The 20,018-nt window shown below is 40.4% G+C and overlaps 1 protein-coding gene across 1 annotated transcript; it reads left to right on the top strand.

The window, feature by feature from the left end:
• Positions 1-897: 897 nt before the first annotated feature.
• Positions 898-19,081, top strand: si:dkey-16j16.4 (uncharacterized). The gene is made up of 5 exons (XM_056392942.1): positions 898-1,421; positions 8,524-8,605; positions 8,801-9,315; positions 13,735-13,788; positions 17,787-19,081. Exons 1-5 carry the CDS (start codon positions 1,353-1,355, stop codon positions 17,910-17,912), a joined length of 846 nt encoding a protein of 281 aa, XP_056248917.1. The 5' UTR covers positions 898-1,352; the 3' UTR covers positions 17,913-19,081.
• Positions 19,082-20,018: the final 937 nt, after the last annotated feature.

The raw sequence follows: 20,018 nt of genomic DNA, 5'->3' as shown, positions 1-20,018 counted from the left end.
GAGACATCCATCAGTAGAGGCTTGTGAATAAGCAGCTGATAAATGTCACTACTGTAAAACACACCTCTAATAATCTATAATATGGCTTCATAGTAGAGGTTGTAACTGTCAACAAATACTGTACATTAATAAACGCTTATCTGTGTACAACCACATTATAACAATGTATAAAATGTTGATATAGTGCTAATAAATACTAAATAAGGGGGTTAAAGTAAAGTGTTGGCAGAGAGAAAGTAGACAGATTGAATGACATGGCTTCAATTTCACCTTGTCAGAGGTATGGACCTATGTAAGTGTGGCCATATTCATAGCAGGAAAAGCACAGATGTTACTGATTAACTAATCAATGATAGCCCTAATTCATTTGGGTGTCCCAGTAGCCTAAGTCATGTCATTGAGTGGGCACAGTACCTCTTACAGTATATGAAGCAGAGCCATCATACTCATATTAGTAGTGTGCTTTTTTATCATGTGAAATGTCAATTAACTGAGTTTTTGCATTGATTTAAATTAAATTAGAGCTATTAAAAAGACAACATAATTTAGATGCAATGACATTTCTGCGACTTTTTGTTTACTTGTACTAACTTCTACCAATTTAACAGAAAATTCAGTAACATTAAGGTTGTGATGGCCGCAAACTCACGTATTCAAATTGATTAAACTAGAAATTTTTCTGCAGAAGGCAGACAGAATACAAACACCTGTGTGTTTAAGTGCATATAATTTATTATCCTGATAGAAAAAGAGGAAGTAAACAGACACGATAATGTGGCTTTAACTCTCAGCCCTCCTCCTCGAGAGAGAAACATGACATCACTCAGAGGTGCAGCCAATCAGAAGGTAGTACGCTCAGGCTGGAGGAGTACTGTGTGTGTTCGTGGAGCTGGTGTGCATTTGGTTGTGTGTATGTGTGTGAGTGTGCGTGTGTGAGTGTCTGAATGCGAGCAAGTTGATATTGTTTTTTAATTATTTTTTTTTGCCCACATCTTTGAATTAAGCTGTGGAAGTGAGTCGAGGCTGCGGTGGGTGAGGAAAAGAAAAAAAGACCCGACACTACAACGTAGACTAATGAACTCGATAATAACAAGTTTGCTACGCACAGCCGTTGAAAAGAAGCCACATCTACGCAGTTTAACGAATTTCGGTGTATCATGTTTTTTGACACTAGCTAACCTGGAGCTAAGAGTGTGCAGCTGCTCGGCGGTTTGAAGTCAAGTGATAATCCCGTGTGCCTTCTTTTAAATGTGTAAAGCCGCTCATGTTAGCTAATGAAGTTGTAACCGTCACATCAGAAACAGTAGTAATTGTAGAGGATAAGCCATAAGCTACTCAGAAAAAAAAAAAAAATGCTAAAGACGTTGACGAAGAAACTAAGAAGACATTCACTCAATGAGATTCATCCTTTCCAACTGAAGGTAAGTTTGACAGAGGTACTTATCTCCATAATACTGCTGTTTTAATACCATTTAAAGTCATAGCTTGTAGTTGTCAGTACACTTGGGCTAGAACACATAGCAGTACAGCTGAGAAGCTTTTTTTTTGTGCTTTACTTTTGTCTTGTGACTTGTTCATTTGTAGGCCAGTTGACTGAGCAGCTTGAACACTATGAGCTCAGCTTGTAACCTTGCTTGAACGGGGTTATAGTGAGTTCATTAACACTCTCCTCCTTTCTCTTTCTCTTTCTTACTCACTCACTCACTCACTCACTCACTCACTCACTCACTCTTATACAGACAAATAACAAACTGCAGTGAGTCTCTTTGGACATTGACAGCCTGTGTGTTCTGATATTCAAGCATGTGTTGTTTGGAGGTATTTTCTGCTTCTAAGCACCTCAACCCATTCATTACCATGTAAGAAGGAATGTGCTCTTCGTGGCTCACAGGACCGAGCCAGATGTTTACAAGAAGAAACCGGAGATCCACATTGCTACACAAACACATTAGCAAACATGTGGCATGTCAACAAACTCTCCCACTCTCATATGGACACTCATTGACTCATAAACTGTTTGTCATTTGAGAAAGTAAATCTGTGTCCACACTTAATGGTCAGAGTTCCCTTTGCGTGTAAAAGAAGAGTCCAGGTTGGTGTGTGTTTGGGCGTCATTTAGACACATACAAAGGCTATAAAAAACAAAACATTTCAGTAAAAACCTTAGTGTCAACATCTACATCTGTGCCCTCCAATTTTCCACAACAGAATCCATGTAAGTGCTCCTCAATTGTTGCTGCCTGCTCAGTTTGCATAATGCCTCTTTTTGGTGAGTAGGAGGGTGAATTGTATCCTGCATGGGTCACTAACTTGCTCCATCCACAACACTATTGTGCGTCAACCAACTGTATAGTCGCATGGCAGCCATTTTGTGCCAAAGCGCTCCTGTTCAAAGGCCTGGCCACGGATACAGGGGAAAGTGTGCCATCCTCATTGTCTGCTTTTGTTTGTGTTTGTTGCTCTGCTCAGTTGGAGGATTCTTTCTGCTGAAAGCGGTTAGTGTGATGGGAAAAGTGAGTAGTGAGTAGGTCTGGTGCCTATATCCTACCCCTGGTACAAGATCTCTTCAGGCTACACCTCATATTATTGAAACTGATACACAGGGTTCAAACAAAGGAATTGCCATTGGAAAAAATCCTCATCGTTAAATCAAGGCTTTAAAAAAAAGTTACTGCACATTTCAGTATCAGCTCTCACTTAAAAGTGCGCAAAAACTGGACTGATGTGCAACTTTTAAACCAGTGTTATCGGTTGAAGTAGTGTTGAACTGTCGTAGTATAAAAGTGTATTATAATATCAAAACTAGCAGGAAACTTGGTTTGAGATATGTCAGCCAGCACCAACCAGTGTGTCACTTTTTAATGATAGAGACAGAAACTTTCACAGTTTTGGCCAACATTCATACCAGTAACAATAGCATTGTTCCTTTGCTTATACCAAGGAACATAGCAACATCGCTAAACAAGCATTCAGGAAGTCTGTAAAAGATGATGAATGTTTGCCGTTGTTTTTTCTGCCAAATAAGTTGTCTCACTTGCAGGTTTGTTTAAAACATGTCTGATTATCTGATAACTCATAGTTCTTCACACACGTCACCTCACATTGACTTCTTATCAGTGCTCCAAATCTCCCAAATCTCTGAAATGACTTTGGTAAGCACAAGACTATTATTAGTTATAGAAATGATAAGGCTAAAAATATAAGAAACCTTTTGTAATAAAATGAAACTAACCTTTAAAGGGGCACTTCATTGATTTAGTATTTCACTTTATAGCCTGAGTGATACAACATTTTTAGGCCTATACTGATATTGATATATGAAATGTAAAAAAAACAGATAATGATACATCGGCTGATAGTAACTTTTTAAACTGATACAAATAACATAAACAAACTATCCTCCCCTAGAATTTTTTTGTTGTGACAAAGAAACTGGTGTAGAGAGTTTTTCGACCCTCCCTGCATTACAAATTCAATGTTTTACAAACTCCTCAACCCATTTGTAATTTGGTAGCGTGCACTTTTACATATGGTTAGTTATTAGCTGGTTTCCTACTGTTATTAATGACAGCAAACCAAGGTTCAGTTTGGCAGTATTCCTCAGTTAGCAGTCTCGTGTGAACCCTTTTTCAGTCCACATATCGATTATAGCTAATTATTTACATCAAGTGTTTTGATTAAAGATGAATTATTATTAGCTATTATTTTTATCTGATTTAGTTTGGGGCTTTGCTATAGAGACTGTGCAGTTTTTCATTAGTAACTCGGATAGTATTTGAGTTAGAGGTTTGTGGCAGTGGTCACTGGGTGATTGAGGACTGAGTGACCATTACAGGATAATTGACAAGGGACTAAAGGTCTCTTAGGCAATGCTACAGTACCTATCCTATGAGCTTACACTAATCAAGACTACTTTTCTGCACTGTGGGGAAGATTCACTGGAGTGTGAGGGAAAGTGGATCAACCATTTCTGACCCTGTGTCGTGTGTTTTCATGAGAGGAAGAATTGAGTGGGACAGTGTCCATGTCTGTGTGGAAGGATAGAGCAAAGCTGATATGTGTGTGAACTGGGTGGTGTGTGTACGCTGTGACATTGCCATTGATCCAGCTTAGCAAGCTGCTCAGCGTTGCAAGGGACTGACAAGGATTTCATTCAACTGTTCTTGACACACAAACACACAACTCTTTGTCTGTCTCTGCATGCATGCACAAAAGCAGTTTTTATGCTTTGGGAGTTTCATAGAGTCTCACTTTCACTTTGCTTATGTGTCCCAGCTGTCATGTAGTCTGCAATTACTTGCCTTATACACCACTGGTGTAGGACTGTAATATAAGTAATAAAGTTTAACATTGCTATCTATAAATCATGAGGCTGTGATTTATGTATTTTTCTCCCTGACACCTCATAAACATATTATCTCTAAAGGTTTTGCACAGTATATCATATCACAGTTGATATTCTTTAATGAATGTAGAACTGTATTAATATGTTAAAAATTGCACTGTATACTCCATTACATCACTGTAGATTTTATTAACTTGTACATTTAGAAGATTATATGAATACATGGATATCCGCCTTTTTGTGATCAGTTCTCAGACCCACTGCTAAACTTGTGGACAGTTGACACGTTCGAGAAAAATAGTCTCCAGGGTAGTTTGGTACACTGCAGGACAATGCTACTGTCATGGCTGCTAGCAGACCAAATCCTTACCTCAAACATAATTTGAATATTTGTCATGCAAAGTAGTAGTGGATCCAAATTTAGTAGTCGGACAAGTTGATGAAAACCACCATCAGTGATTTACTTGAAGATAATATCTGAGTGATGTAAGTGCAGGACTCTTTTTTTTTTTTTTTTTTTCAAAGCTATTACAGGGTGCACTAATGTAGAAGCAGCAGTAGAAGGTCATTTATCTTTTAAATGTCATTTTCACACTTGTTTTCATGTTAACAAATCTCCTTCACCACGGTTTGTTTTCGCTGTGAATGTGAATGATGCAAATGACTAATAAGCACGTGGGAAAGGTTGTGACTGTGGGTGGTCCTGATTGAACATTTGATTGGGTGTCTGTTCTTAACGTGTACATAATGTACTTTCTGTTTTGCAAGTAGTTCCTTATCTTATATCTATAAATATGTATGTATGTAGATATAAGTATCTTCTTAGAGCAGAAATACATCAGCATTCAACTGTGAATTTTACTAATGAATTCCACCATCCTGACAAATGCTGCTCCACCTATGCTAACATTGTGTTTTCATACATTTAACCTGTGCTGTAATGATCAGGCTTTGTAGAAAATCAAAACATTACTGATTTGTACTTGGTATTTTGAACCTGACTGTACAGTCAAGGCCAAAATGTCTGTTCAACCGAACAGCCTCAGCTGTGATATTTTCTAGCCAGCTATGAACTTCAGTGCAGTACAACTGCAGATGCAGCGTACTGCTCTTTATCCAAAACTGACACTTCACGAATGGAGGTGTCGATGCTTAGTAGCAAGGATTATAGTATGAGGCGACCTATCCAGGTTGGAGTGGTGCAATCCAGGCTTAACCACAGCATTATACAAGAGCTGAAAAAAGAATGAACTGAAAGGGCCACGAAACATTGCAAGAAGAAATGTCTGTCCTTTGAAGTTGTATAAATAGATTCTCATCAATGCATCAAGCAAATAAATTAGATGAAATCAAATCCAGCTGCTAAACCTGTCTGTAATTTTTGATGATCATATGCAGACTACAAGTAAATTATTGTGGATCAATGTAGCTGGTGACTCTAAATTTAGTCAGTAAAATTGTATGAAAGCATCAATTCAACACCATATTCTGCAGCCGGAATGATGGTGCCACAATGGCACAGTGGCAATGGTGAAACCCTGTTATTCAGTTTCTGTTAGGAAAGCCCTGCCATCCTGTCTCACTGTAAACTGAATGTCAGTCAGCAGGCAGAGTTGGGTGTTTATTAAAGCTAGATACTATACACCAAAGCACTTACCATATACGTGGTTCACTGAAAAACGTGGATCTATCTCTCTCTCTCTCTCTCTCTCTCTCTCTCTCTCTCTCTCTCTCACACACAGACTCACATACAGATACCATTTGTAACAACAGTTACTTAAATTCTGATACAAGATAACCGTGAGAAAACAAATGTCAGGACATCCATCATGATTCTGCTGCATGAGTGTCTAAAAGAGTGTTGGGAGTGAAACTTATTCAAATACTTACATGCATAACCCCCAGATGAGATTTGCATGGTTGGATGTTTTTATGGTCTGTTGACACAGAACTGCTTTGCATAAATAGTAATTTCTCAGATGGTGTGCTGTTGGAATGGTGGTCAGTGTTGCAGTGATAATATGTGTGCCAGTGAAAGTAAGGAAGTCACTGAAAGTAGAAAGCTGTTGTGTCATGCACCAAACTTGTAAAGGTTATGTGTTGTGGTTCAACACATTTTTATGTGTGTGTCAGTGTGTAAATCTGAGACATGCATTTATTACAGCAGATTGTAACAGAACCTGAAACACATGAACAAGTGTTGTCCTATATTATTAGACATCAACCCATGTCTTACAAATGAGCTGCATATTTGGTACAATACATTTCTGTTGTTCTCTAATTCATCAACAACAACCTCTGAGGCGTTCCCTGAGGGGAAGGAAAGGCTGATTCGTTACTGTCAGCTTATATTTGCCTCTTGTTGCACAGACAATGATTGCTCTGTGGAGAAACATCAGACTTCCAGACCAGAAGAACACAGAAATTAAAGCTGCTAACTCTGTCAGAGTCTCTATGTAACTTCTTCATCCTGTTGGTTTCTCGTCTGGACTGAACTCATGTCTGCAGAGTACAATTAAGACATGTAGTTTATGAACCACCAGCGTCACTTCATTCTTAGTGTCCTGCAGCAGTAACTTTTAATAGGATTTCAGCTGTTTCATGGATGCTGTCCAACAATAATTCACTGGAGTGTATAGTGTAGCCGAAGCCCTGAGTCAGCCACTTGCCAAAATACATTTCCTTCCCACAGTTATTCCTCAGTGTAATTTTTCCTATGGAGTTCATGAAGTGATGCAGTTTTACTTGAGAGAGCCAAGGTTTTTTTGTCTTGTACGCTGGCTCCGGGCCTGTTCATTGAGAATCTGTCCCACAACTCGTGTACCATTGAAGAGCAAGCTGCACTCATGCCTTATCCAAATGACATCAACAGTGTCAATATGGAGAAATATTAGGCTACATCCTTTACTGTCATATTTAATTCCTTCAAATGTATTTATTTACTATATGGGAAAATATTTTACCATCACACTTTGTTTTTTTTAAATATATTTATTCCGAATTTCTATCTAATGCTTCATATGTAGGAATCTATGAAAATATGCATTTTAGGTTGGTTATGTTGTGATAGTTCATGATGATAGGAAATGTTTAATATGTAGCAATGTGACAGAAGCAGGTGGAAAAGGGGGGACACAGTATGTGATGCAACCCTCTGGTTTTTCATAATAATATATAACTGAAGAGTGTGAGAAACTACACTGGAATTCACACTTAATAAGAATTGAATACTGTCTGTCCTTATTGGGCTTTGAGGCCCTGGCTCCTCTCTCCGTCTTTTTGGAGAGCTACAGAAAAAGGAAGAGTGTGTGTGTGTGTGTGTGTGTGTGTGTGTGTGTGTGTGTGTGTGTGTGTGTGTGTGTGTGTGTGTGTGTGTGTGTGTGTGTGTGTGTGTGTGTGTGTGTGTGTGTGTGTGTGTGTGTGTGTGTGTGTGTGTGTATTAGAGGGTGGAAGGGAGGACACTGTACGTTTGTGTGAATGTATGTGTGTAAGCATACACACGCACGTACAAGCACAGATGGCAGCTGCTCAGCGAGGCCTTGGAGTGGTAATTACTGAGTGTGAGGCGCATTACTTAACTCTTAGCGTTGCAGTCTGCAGGGTATCTGTATTGTTGCTACTGCTATAGACAAGGAATTCATTTTAAAAAGACTGGCTGGTTTAGGTTGAAACCTCCCCTTAGGAGAAACAATAGTCTACACTTAGACAACAATACAACTCAACTTTGTGCCTGCCTATGTTGTAGAAATTACCATGCATCATTTACATTGAAATGAATGTTTCTGTTGGAAGCTCATTATAGATCTTGTATTTGTTGCAGATGACTTCTTGTTGTTTTTGCAGCAAACTAAGAAAACATTGTACATAACTCATAAGTAGGAATTGGGTCACCCTGTTTTGTACTCCATCATTGCAATTGTTAAGGTTTTGCTTTTTATTTTGAGTGTGTATTTAAGTTGCTCTGTGTATCTGAGACTCTGATCCTTTATTGATTCAATGACATTGAAAACAGCCTTCACAATTGATCATTGGCCAAATTAAATGTTGATTTTAAAAAAGAAAAAAGAGAAGCATTTTGGGAGAGATATTAACCACTGCAGAAAATGTAAGGGGTTAATTTACCAGACATCACTACATGACATATTTGACCTACAGTATAAGCTCAATCCTTTTTCCAGATCTCTTACCATGGCAGTGGAGAGGGAGGAGAGAGTGACGACTCAGAGGGGGAGAACCAGGAACTTGCACAGATTGACAGAGGTAAGTGCTCTCTGCCAAACAAATGATTTTCATTGTAAATAGATGATGACCTTCTCCGTCATTCATTTACTCTCACACATTATGATTAAATGTTTCAAGTCAACAGATAATTGCTTGTTGATAAGAGCATTTGCACTCTTTTTGCAACCATGTCTCCACCTTCTCCTTTGACATTTCCTGTTTATCAACTCCTAGAGAGGCGGAGAAATTGCGCCCTCACCCCATTGGCCACCAGCCAGCAGCACAACCAGGGCCCCCTCTCTCCAGCTCGGTTACGGCGCCTGCGCCTCCTTCTAGATGCCAATCTGGATCGTCACTCTTCAGAGGAAGAGCTTGAGCGAATCAGCTGTGGTGACAACAGGAAGTGGGTGTCTGCACTTCCCCAGCGCCACAGTGATCACCACAGCAGCGCCTCCAGTGATGAGGAGGTGCGGGATCTCTGTGGCTGCAGGTCGCCGGCTGCCTCTGCCAGGCCACTTGTTGAGCCAGGCGCTTGCCTGGCTGCTTCCCCCAGCCCTGTGCTCTTCAGCTCCAGCCCACCACGTAGCCTCAAGCCACCACCTATGCGCTTTCAGCTGCAGGTGGTGCAGCCAGTGGCACGGCCCATTATTTTGACCCACTTTGACCAGGCAGCACCTTATAGAAAGTATCGGCACAGCTACAGCGGGGAGCCGGGGAGACCCAGTCTGGACCTCGAGAAAATGCAACAGGTTAGTAGTCCAAGGTGTGGTTACATACCTCATGACTTTTTTACGAGCACCAACCTCAATATATATACATATTGAACAGATTTCAATTACATTAAAACTACTAAGCAATAATAAATAATAATCACAAAAGGTTTGTACTGTTTAACACTTTAGATCAGGGGTCATGTACTGTGTTATGGGGCTACTAGCATGGCCTAAGAAATGTGGTCAATTTGTATTATTAACATATTATTTGGTAACATTATTGACTTAACAACATGACAATAGAGGTATTGTTCAGATGCTTCATGTAAGTAAAAGTAACAATACAATACTGTCAAAATTTAAAGCATTATTATTACAAATGCATTTATGTGTAAGTAACATTTTAATGTTGTAGCTGGACTGTTTGGTAGTTAAAATAACTCCAGCAGTCAAATAAATGTTGCAGATTAGGAAGAAGAATATTTCCATCTAAACTGTAGTGGAGTATAAAGTATAAAGATAATAGAAATATTCAAGTAAAGTACAAGTATCTCAAGTGTGTACTGATGTACAGTTCTTAAGTAAAGGTAAGTAGTGACCTTCCATCACTGCAAAATGAAAATGTAGTTAAGTTCTCAGAGCACTTAAATGATGAATTATTATCAGCTTAATTGTCACACAGCACTAATTGTCTCTCAGATAACCCAGACAAATTATCTGTTACCCTCAATGGGATATTTAGCTTGGAGACACCTTAATACTCAATTAGCAGGCTCCATAATGAATGAACACTGTGCACTTTGCAACACTTCAGTCATTTTGTTGAGAATTGCTCGTTATGTATTTTCTTTTCTCGCATATGATGATACACTACCTGACAAGGTGAGGTGGTGATGTCTTCCTAGCAGCACTTGAGAGCATTCATAGGATGCCTCATGCTGAAGTATTTTTCTTAGCATAGTGATACAATTAGCCTCTGTGGCAACATGTGCAGTCCACTGAAAATGTTAAAAGTACAAAATAGCAGATGATTTGCACTACCCCCCTGAACAGCTCAGACTGTAAAGTCAGGCTGATGATTCTGTCCAAAAATACAATGATGTCCCTGCAGTCTACCTGGCTACCCTCCACACACACATGGCCACACAAATGTGCACACTCGCACAAGCAAACAAAGTCTTCCCTTTCCATGGCCGGACGCTTGCCACCACGGTGGTCTGGCTGGAGAGGGATGAAGGAGAGGGAGGCACGGACGGCAGATGTCCGCCCTCGTTTCTCACAAAGGCTGGCGAGCGAGGGGAAACGATGGAGGGGTGGAGGCAGAAGGAAAGGATTAAACAAACAACAGAAAAACGACAGCCACTAATGAGTCATGGAGAAGCTGGTCCACTAATCATTAAAATCCAATAGACTTGTTGGCCCACACCATGGATGGGAAAGGGTGTGTGTCTCAGTGAGTGTGTGTGTATGTTTGCACAGAGAGAAACTGCAGGTTTCAGGGGTCCATATGTCCATGGGGTTTTTAGAGGGAAAGAACAGATGATGAGAGACAGCGGGCAGCAATGAGAAGGGTTAAGATAAAAAAAAGAAGAGAGAGAGAGAGAGAGGAGAGAGAGAGAGAGGAGAGAGTGCAGAGAGAGAGAGAGAGAGTGTGTGTGTGTGTAGGGGGGGGTACGCGTCTATCATCCTGCCTGTCTTTTTGTGTCTGCATGTGTACATCCTTCTGTCTGCGAGTTTGTTGCTGTGTCTGTGCATGCGTGCGTGTTGCCACAGTGTGTGTGTGTGTGTGTGTGTGAGAGAGTGTGTGCACACTCGGTCAAGTGGAATGGGAGGTGCTGCAGGGAATACAATAGGGGGCCTACAGAGGTAGCTAGCAGACACAGCTCCAGTCTCCCATTAACCCTTTAGCTGGACAACTTCCACGCACAAAGTCTGCCTCAACTTACACACCATGTCATTTCTTTCACAGATGCACTTCTGGAGTTAGACAGAAGAAAGAAAGATGACTGAGCTGGGTCTTTTAAAAAAAAAAAAAAAAAAAAAAAAAGAAAAAAGAAAAGCAGGTAGCATTTAAAGGTGTTAAAATCTGGAGGATTCTGTCTGATCAGGTCAAACATTTTCCATCCTCCTAAAAAATTATTTTAGATTCCAGACTCCCATTCTTTTAGTTTCTTACTGGAACCCCATATGAGAAGCTTTCTGTTATATCTATTAATTGATAAAGATTTACCAAAGTTTGTATGATGTTGATGAGGAGCACAGCCTGTGACCAAAGTTGTTACACATCGTCTCCTTGTTCTAAGGAATAAGCAGAGCAATATTTTTCATATTACGCTATTAAATTAATGATTTTGTTCAACGGATGTTGAAGTCCACTTGTGTTCCCCAAAACCCTCAGTTGACGCTGCTGATCCGGTACTATCTAAAGCCAAAGTTTGGAAGGCTGCCATACCCCAGTGTGACCATGAGCTGCGACCTTAGCCATACATTTATTTATCTCATAATTTTATTAAAGGGGTGGGGTTAAAGGGTCAGCAGGCTGTTTTCCTTTAGTCTCTGATAATCCCTCATGCATGCTAATCCATGACCAATTGCTCAGATGTGACACTGCCGCTGTTGGTTAGCTTGATTATCATGAAAGAACAACTGTTTATGTGGAAGATGCTGGTCAGACCTCTGTATGTAAATGGTGCAACTGTACAAAATATAATAAAAATAAACACTTCACTGAAATAACCACAGCCGTATTTTACATATTGTAGCCATTTTGCTAGTTTACCTTACTTGCAGTCATTTCTTTTTATAATATTCCTACCCATTATTTCTATTTCCTACATACTATTTATATTAATTGAATTCATTGAATATCAAATGTAAACATAATTGCAATGAGTAATGTCTCATATTGAACATTATACATTTTTAAAATAAGATTACAGTTGTGAGTCAACACATTTAAAAGTGCAGATAAAAAAAGATCAGCTGGTGTGCTGATGTTTCCGCTTCAACATCAGAGACGAGTGTAAATATATAGACATAAACACTGGTTACATTATAGCTCTCACCAGGGATCAGCTAAGATAAGGCAACTCAAAGCAACAGTTGTGTATAGCAGAATTCATATACAGGTAACACAGGTAATTCTTAACCCTCCAAACATCACACATAGACTAAATGTTTAAAATTCATCAGTTCAGAAATTCACTTCCTCTAAAACAATCATAAAGATAAACCAAAACAGAATTCTCCAAAATCTTCAAAATTGGAAAATGAAAATATTCCACTTTTTGTATTCTTCATGAATAACCACAACACTCAAACAGCCAGCCACAACAGTTTGCTAGTTGGCGAGTCACGACCTGTTAGACGTGTGTGTGTGTGTGTGTGTGTGTGTGTGTGTGTGTGTGTGTGTGTGTGTGTGTGTGTGTGTGTGTGTGTGTGTGTGTGTGTGTGTGTGTGTGTGTGTGTGTGTGTGTGTGTGGTTTAAGAGGAGCGTGGTGTGGGCTGGTGGTGAATAACAGTGATTCTGCTGCAGTCAGGGTGCTGTATGTGTGGAATGAAATTGATGAGGGACAAATGTTTGGCTGATGTTATTTAAAGTTGGTTGCCCCCTTTTTTCAAAGTACTCACATGTTTGATAAACATAGTTGACTCACTTAATCACATGCAGTATTAAAAATGTATCTTTGTCAGCTTTTTTTGAGAAGCTGAATTAAATACAAAGTAGAAATTTCCATTTTGAATTGCTGTGGGAGCAGCTTGCACCCAAAGTGACTGTAGTCCCATTGATGAAAAGAGATAAGGGCTGGCAGGAGGTGAGCATGAGGGCAAGTGCACACCAGCTCTCTCCCACATCACAACAGCAGGAGTCTTGTGTTTCCATTCTTTCCTAAGCTCCCTTCCCCCTTAGAAGCTACCTCCCCAACGCGAGACAATTCGATGATTGTGTGGTCCCACCACCCCCACTGTGTTTTTGAGAATAGTGAAGCTGCGTGGACATGGAGGGGAGTGGGAGACAGGATATTGCATAAGCTTCATTGACCGAATGTTTAGTTTAGTGAGACAGCTGGATTTGCCTCACTTTCTTAATCATCCTGATTCAATGTTTATTGACTGCCAGTGTTCACTTCTTGTCACATCACACAGTACGTTGCTGTTTTACTGTAAAGATTACTGTTTAAATGAAGGTTTAGAAATGGTTGAATTTTGGTAATACGCTCAATTTAGAATCAATATTCAAATATATATAAGCCTGGCATGAGCTTTACTCAGGCAACTGTACTGCAGTTAGTTCTTTGGGTTTACATTTTTGTTGAAGTGTACAAGACAGTGTGTTACAAATTATACAAGCAAGGAACTTTTATATAGTTTTGGGATTGTTAAATAAATAGAAGCTGCAGAAGTTTCACTTAATGTTGAGAGAAAGGAAGTGAACTCTATTCTTGTACTCCACAGAAAATGCTGCTGAAAAAGAACTGCGGAGGGAAAACGCGGACCATAAAGATTCGGGTGAGTTAGTTTCCCACAGCAAATGAACAAAACCTTTTGTGGTAATTTGTCATGATGAATCCAAACAATTTATGGTACAATGTTTCCCACAGAATCAGATAAAGTGCTCCTCAGCAAATATTTTAATTGTGACAAATAAATAACTGAACAATACATACAGCTCCAGTCCCAGCACACACATGCAGTATGCACTGCGCACCCTGAATATCAGGCACACACAGAGTAAAGAGACAGAGAGGTGATGAAAGCCTTATGGATTTTTTGCAGCATGATATCTCGATTGCCAGTCCGACTGTGACAGATGGTAGAGAGAAAAACAGAGAGCAAGGATGGCAAATCAATGAAACAATGAAATAAGATTTTACCCATTGGAAATAGTAAAAAAATCAACATGTGGTAGTCAATGTTGATATTGTGGCTGGCTGCCACAGACAAATCAATATATGGGAAACACTGGTATGTCAAAACCCAGTTGTGATTGCCGTCATACAGATAAATACTTTGTTACACGAGTCATTAATCTGAATATATGCACACTCAGCCTTTCCTTTTATGCAGACCAATAATAGGCAGTCCAGATCAGGTTGTCCATTACAGCAATGATAAGGTTGCGAGGTTGCCCAGCCTCTGTGAAACAGCCTGGCCCGTCTTGTTGCAAGCACCTTGATGTCCATCCAAGTGCATACTGGGACAGCATCTGGCCACAGCGTTTGTTCTCATGCCCAGAGCCGAGCCTGAGACGTCTGAAAATCTGATAGCACTGTCAGATTCCTTCTGCAAACAGCAAACCAAGCTGAAGTGTTTACTGCAGTGATACCTAAGACAAAGAATCATGGAAAGCAATGTGCTCTTTTTTCCAGGTTTGCTTGATCTTTTGATCTCTCTTGATCTCACTCAACAACCCAGCTTTCCACTTGTACCATTAGTGTTCTTAGAAGTGCACATTTACTCGCCTAAATAGCTTTGTAACATTGAGGTATTTTCCCAAGATTGTGTCCTTCTGATCTTCCTGTAAAGTGGTTTTCCCAGACACTATGTCCAATAATCATCCACCAACTCAGCACTGCAACTGTGTATGGGCTGATCTTGTTTGTAGTGGGTAAGGACAACATGCTGGAGAGTGGATTGGAACAAGCCTGGGCATCTTGGCACAGAGCAGGGTACTCCAGAAGGATGCACAGTGTGGTGAGAAAAGTGACGTTATTATCACGTTGTGTGGGCTAGTGTCAATGGAAGCTTATCACACACTTGTTTATGGTTGCACACACGTACATCAACGGTAGCAGGCATCTAGTTTGCTCCAGTCTTCCACGTAGGTATGTGTGATCAGTACAAATATGTACATAAACTCAGGATAATCTTTGAGAGTCTGTTATGAAGAACGATTGAGTGGAGATGAGAGATGGAGCCGAGGAGGAGGAAGAAGAGGTGGAGTGTTTCCAGGGATGAAGTCATTTTCCATTTATAGCCTGGCTGGCTTCTATCTGTTTAGCTCCACTGATACATAGAGATATTGCTCATTATTCTCTGTTCTCGCTGATGCAGTTGGTCGTGTTGTTGTCCTTGTCAGTGACGTCTGTGGGCACTGGTTACATTCCACTTCATGGATTTTTCTTGAAGCGAGTACACAGTGAGGCACAGTGGACTGATGAGCCATTTAGAGGCTTGTGTTGACTTTTTCTACCCTTTGTGCCACTCTGTACCCATCTCTCTTTCTCTGTTACATCTTTTCTCTGCTGTTACCTCTTTCCCTCTGTCTCTTTCTCCTTTTATCTGTCAGCCTCCAGTTTCCTGGCCAGGATCCAGAAGTGACACTGGATCTGGATGGGGCCCCGGCTTTGAGACTTGATTCAAGCATTCAAGCATGGGAGTTGTTAAGAGGGTTGGGGAGGTTGATGATGGTGGTTGTGTTTGTGTATTAAGTGTAGCAAAACATAGCTTTGGCTGCTGTTGCTGCTGCTGCTTACGCCTTCCCCCTCCAGGGGTTGGAGGTGAATAGGAGAGTGGTGAGAGGTTCCCAGGCTGAAGCAGGCAAGAGTGATGGTGTCTGGTTTCAGCCAACGTAAAGGATGGGTGAAGAGGATGGCAAAGATTGATTGAGGTGAGGGAAATGGTGCAGATATGGAGAGATTGGAAAGGGAAAATGTGCTGCATACCCCTTTTGATTTTTGAGTTTTGATTTTGGGTAAACTACATGGCCTGGATGTAACTGAAAGATGTTTTGGTTCTAGCATGAGAACAAGCAGATGTTAAAGGAACAGTTTGACAATTTGGGAAATTCGCTTTCTTTCCAAGAGGCAGATGAAAAGATGAAGCTACAACTAATAGCTGGTTAGCTTAGCTTAGCACAAAGACTTGAAATGGGGTTACAACTTCTAGAGTTGCTGCTAGGTGTGTTTTTGTTACCTTTGGACATAGCAATGTTAGCTGTTTTCCCTTGTGTTCAGTCTTGCTATGCTAACATAAGCTAATTTGCTGCTGGCAGTAGCTTCATATTTACTGTACAGACATGAGCGTGGTATTAAATGTATCTAATTCTGCAAAAAAATATGAAGCCATGAATGGATTATGAAACAATGGGCCCCTCGGCACCGACATGTAAAAGCACCCACTTCCTACCGGACAAACATATTTTGTTCACAGTGGAGATTATGAGAAGCTGTCTAACTCCTAGAACAGCAGATCCACATGACCTGCCTCACCACAAATATACAAAACACCATAGATAAAATATTAAAGGAGAGAAGCATCATGGCAAAGCTAATTCTAAGCAGAACAAACTTAAAACTACATCAAATCTCCAGAGAGAAACATTTTTTAACCCGATGTCTTAACTCAGCTTTCCAACCACTGCTTTTGATGTCTGCACAAACTGAGGGCCTTGTACTTTTGGGACTTGTACTTTGCTTGACCCTTCTGGGCCTTAAATGTCTGTTATACTGCAGATGTGACCACAGAACTACTCTGCAGGGACTGCTAACGTGGATAGGTAGCCATCCAGATGTTTGACTCTTCCTTGCAGTCGGACAGACTCACATCCACCATATGGAGAACATCTGAACACAGCTGACATTTATCAAGTTTACTGTAACTTGTTCTTGGGCTGCGATTAGTTTTTCCACATCTCACTTTTTGCCTGTTTATATTAACATTGGTAGATAAAACAGCTCCAAGTGGTTTTGGGAATTGTTGCTGCGTTACTGTGGCTCAGTTGTCAGTGCTGAGTCCCTGTTGAATGAAGTCATAGCAACACCTGTAGCTTCACACGCACTGTTCATGGGGCTTTTTTCATAGGCACTAATGTCACTTGGTACTTTTCCAGTAGCAATGGGCATCTGAATGGAATCAGTCAGTTGTAGAGATGCCTCTTTTCTCAGTAACACTGTAGGTTGACACTGACAATATAAAGCTATCCTTATCCATAACACACGTTTTTCCATGGGATCGGCTCCTTACTACAGTTAATCTGTCTCAAGGTCCTAAACTTTCTCAGTCCACCTTCTCAAAAACTTCATTCCCCCTCAGCAGGCTCTGGAGAAAGTGCTGCCTCACTGCCAAATCCAACAAAGTCATTTCCTGTCATTTCCTGTAGGGAGGAGAATGACCAGGGCTAATTTTAGACAGAGGGCTTGTAGAGCTACAAGAAGCATGGTTCTGCTCAGAGGGGGATGTCTCTGAGTGGAAAAGCATTTATGTCTCTGAACCTGCAGTGTGATTAGAAAAAGTCACTGTGAAAATGTTCCAATGAGGTGCAGTGACTTTCCCACCACTGCCTGTGTGGTTATCAGCCACTGTTCTCACAGTTACATGTGTTATGACACAGCCGCACCCAGTGACACAAGTGACGTATACTAACTGAGCCATAATAGCATAACTCAGGGACAGCAGGTAATCCTCACCTTTTACATCCAGTAAAGCTCAAAAGCTGGATTAACCCAAACACCTACTTCTGACAGATCCATGACCACCGTTCTCTCTCTCTCCTTCTGTGTCCTCAGAATCTGACAGGCACTCGTCCTCCACCCAGGTACACCTATGATCCCTCTATCTTTGCCTTTCGCTCCTTGAGCACAGTGCCGCCCTGCAGCCCCCTGACCCCGTGCGAGGATCCTCCCTGCTCATAAGGAAATTCATCCAACGCCAGATAATACTTCCCTTCCCGCCCCCAACTCTTCATTCCTAGATGGCTGCTTTTGTGTGGCTTCTGCAGCAAGACCAAGGAAGGACTGATGTGAAACTGACCACTAGAAAGACATTTGTTTGATGAGCGAACTATTGCACACTCAGGTAATCCCACCCTGTAACGCTGTCACCATGATCGTTGTTCTCCATGTGAAATCAGCAGGGACATTTGGAGAATGAAGTGGCCTAAACACAACGTTTCTAAGGATTCTTCAGGTATTGCAAATGTATAGCTGTTTCTGAAAAGATCCTGTGATTGGAGGAAGAATGATGAAGAAACAAACATGGACGGTGGAGTAGAGGTGTGGTACAAAGGGACAAGGCCGACCGTTGTGAAACTTGACTTTAGTTTTGGTTGGAAATAAAAGCATGTAAGACAATCAAATGGTTCCCAAGGTTTCCTCCTTTTATTTGATTACTGGACAACTTGTAAGGCTCTTGGTAACTTCATATACTAAACATGGTGAGATGAGTCATCTGATATGTTATTGTTGCGATGAACATAGACAGTGGTCACGTTTGTCTGTCTGAAAAACTACTTTGGATGTGTTATTGAATATGCAGGTCATGACGAACGAGCTATAACAAACATGTATGAATGTAGTTTGAATAGTAGACCTTTGATGATGTACGTTTCTTAATGAATTTGTCACTTTTAGTCCAGGGTCAGAGTTAACTACTTGTATCCTCTTTTCTTGCATGAATTCCACTGTTTTGCAGAGAGAGAGGTATATGGAAATAAGGAAGTATGAGAATAGTTTGCTGCACATTTGGCAAGTGTAACTGGTGCTGTGTTATGCATAGCCTACTTGTAGTGTGCCATTATTTTTTTTTCAAATATTTTACCTCATTACTTTCTAGGTAGAAGAGGACCACTGGTGTATCCAAGACATCCCAGTGTTTTCTAAAGATCTCTTAATGCCTTGAAATCACATTCCTGTTGTATTGAATGAAACTTGAGGTAGTTCTCAGCTCAGCTTGACATGAGATGATTCATTGATTAAACACAACGTCACCACTGTAACTAAAATTGAAGTGAATGTAACATTGACATGTTTTCGTCCACTGTTGCACAAAATGAATCAATAAATGCCCTGTGGCCTCTTGTTTAGGTAATGTTTTTTTCTTTGGATCAATCTAATATATAGATTTATATAATGTAACTTATGATACAGACAGGTGACAATATAAAAGAGAAAACCGGAATAACTGAGGGAACGAACAACATAACTGACACTTTAAGACGCTTTTCTTTGCTAGGTTACACTGAAGCTGTTCTTTTGGTCCTTACTTAGATAATATATCTGGGATTTTCCTTTAATTTGTCACTCATCCATTATGTCACAAGGTACAATACTGAATTTTTTTCTCTGCTTGAAGCTCAGTATGTACCTGTCCTGTATTTAACAGAGGCATGAACTCCCACAGATTTTATTAGTGAAACATTAAGTGAAATCCACATCTGACACTAAACCTTTAAAGCTGCACTAATTTATATTTTTATACTAACGATGCTTCAAATGACAGTATGTAATGTAAAAGGTTTTAGTATCTTTTAGCTCATTGTTTTGGTTCATTCTCACCTCTCAGCAGTTTTCATGAGAAAAGCGCTGATAAACCCACTGTACACACACAGACATACAGTTACTGTACATCAGAGGTCAGTAATAGGTGGACCCTGGTCCAGACGCTATCCTATCCAGACCCGGATGTATAGCCTATAAATTATTGAGAATTATTCAATTTTACCAGAACGTGTCCATTTTGACCAGCACAGCTTTTCTGGCTTCTAAGGCACTGGTCATGATGCTACTCAGCCAATTACTACAAATCAAGTCACTGAGTGAGACACAAACATGCGAGCGACGTCATCAGCGAAATAAGTGAGGAAAGTGGGATAGAAGAAGGAAAGAAAGAGAGAAAAAGAGAAAAGGAGTTAAAGCTGTTCATTTTGTAAAATGAAGCACTTTATTATATTCTACCAAAGCCCTCTGCTATGTAGTTATTACTTATTACAGCTGTTATTTTCCTTGAAATGATATAAGAAC

This window comes from Seriola aureovittata, chromosome 13, assembly GCF_021018895.1.
Source record: "Seriola aureovittata isolate HTS-2021-v1 ecotype China chromosome 13, ASM2101889v1, whole genome shotgun sequence".
NCBI classification, from domain to species: Eukaryota; Metazoa; Chordata; class Actinopteri; order Carangiformes; family Carangidae; genus Seriola; species Seriola aureovittata.
This window is presented reverse-complemented; position numbering and strand designations above follow the sequence as displayed.

Coding starts and splice junctions, on each gene's coding strand:
- si:dkey-16j16.4 (XM_056392942.1), top strand. CDS start 1,353: ATGCTAAAGACGTTGACGAAGAAACTAAGAAGACATTCACTCAATGAG. Junction 9,316..13,734: donor ACCTCGAGAAAATGCAACAG/GTTAGTAGTCCA, acceptor TGTACTCCACAG/AAAATGCTGCTGAAAAAGAA. Junction 13,789..17,786: donor CGCGGACCATAAAGATTCGG/GTGAGTTAGTTT, acceptor CTGTGTCCTCAG/AATCTGACAGGCACTCGTCC.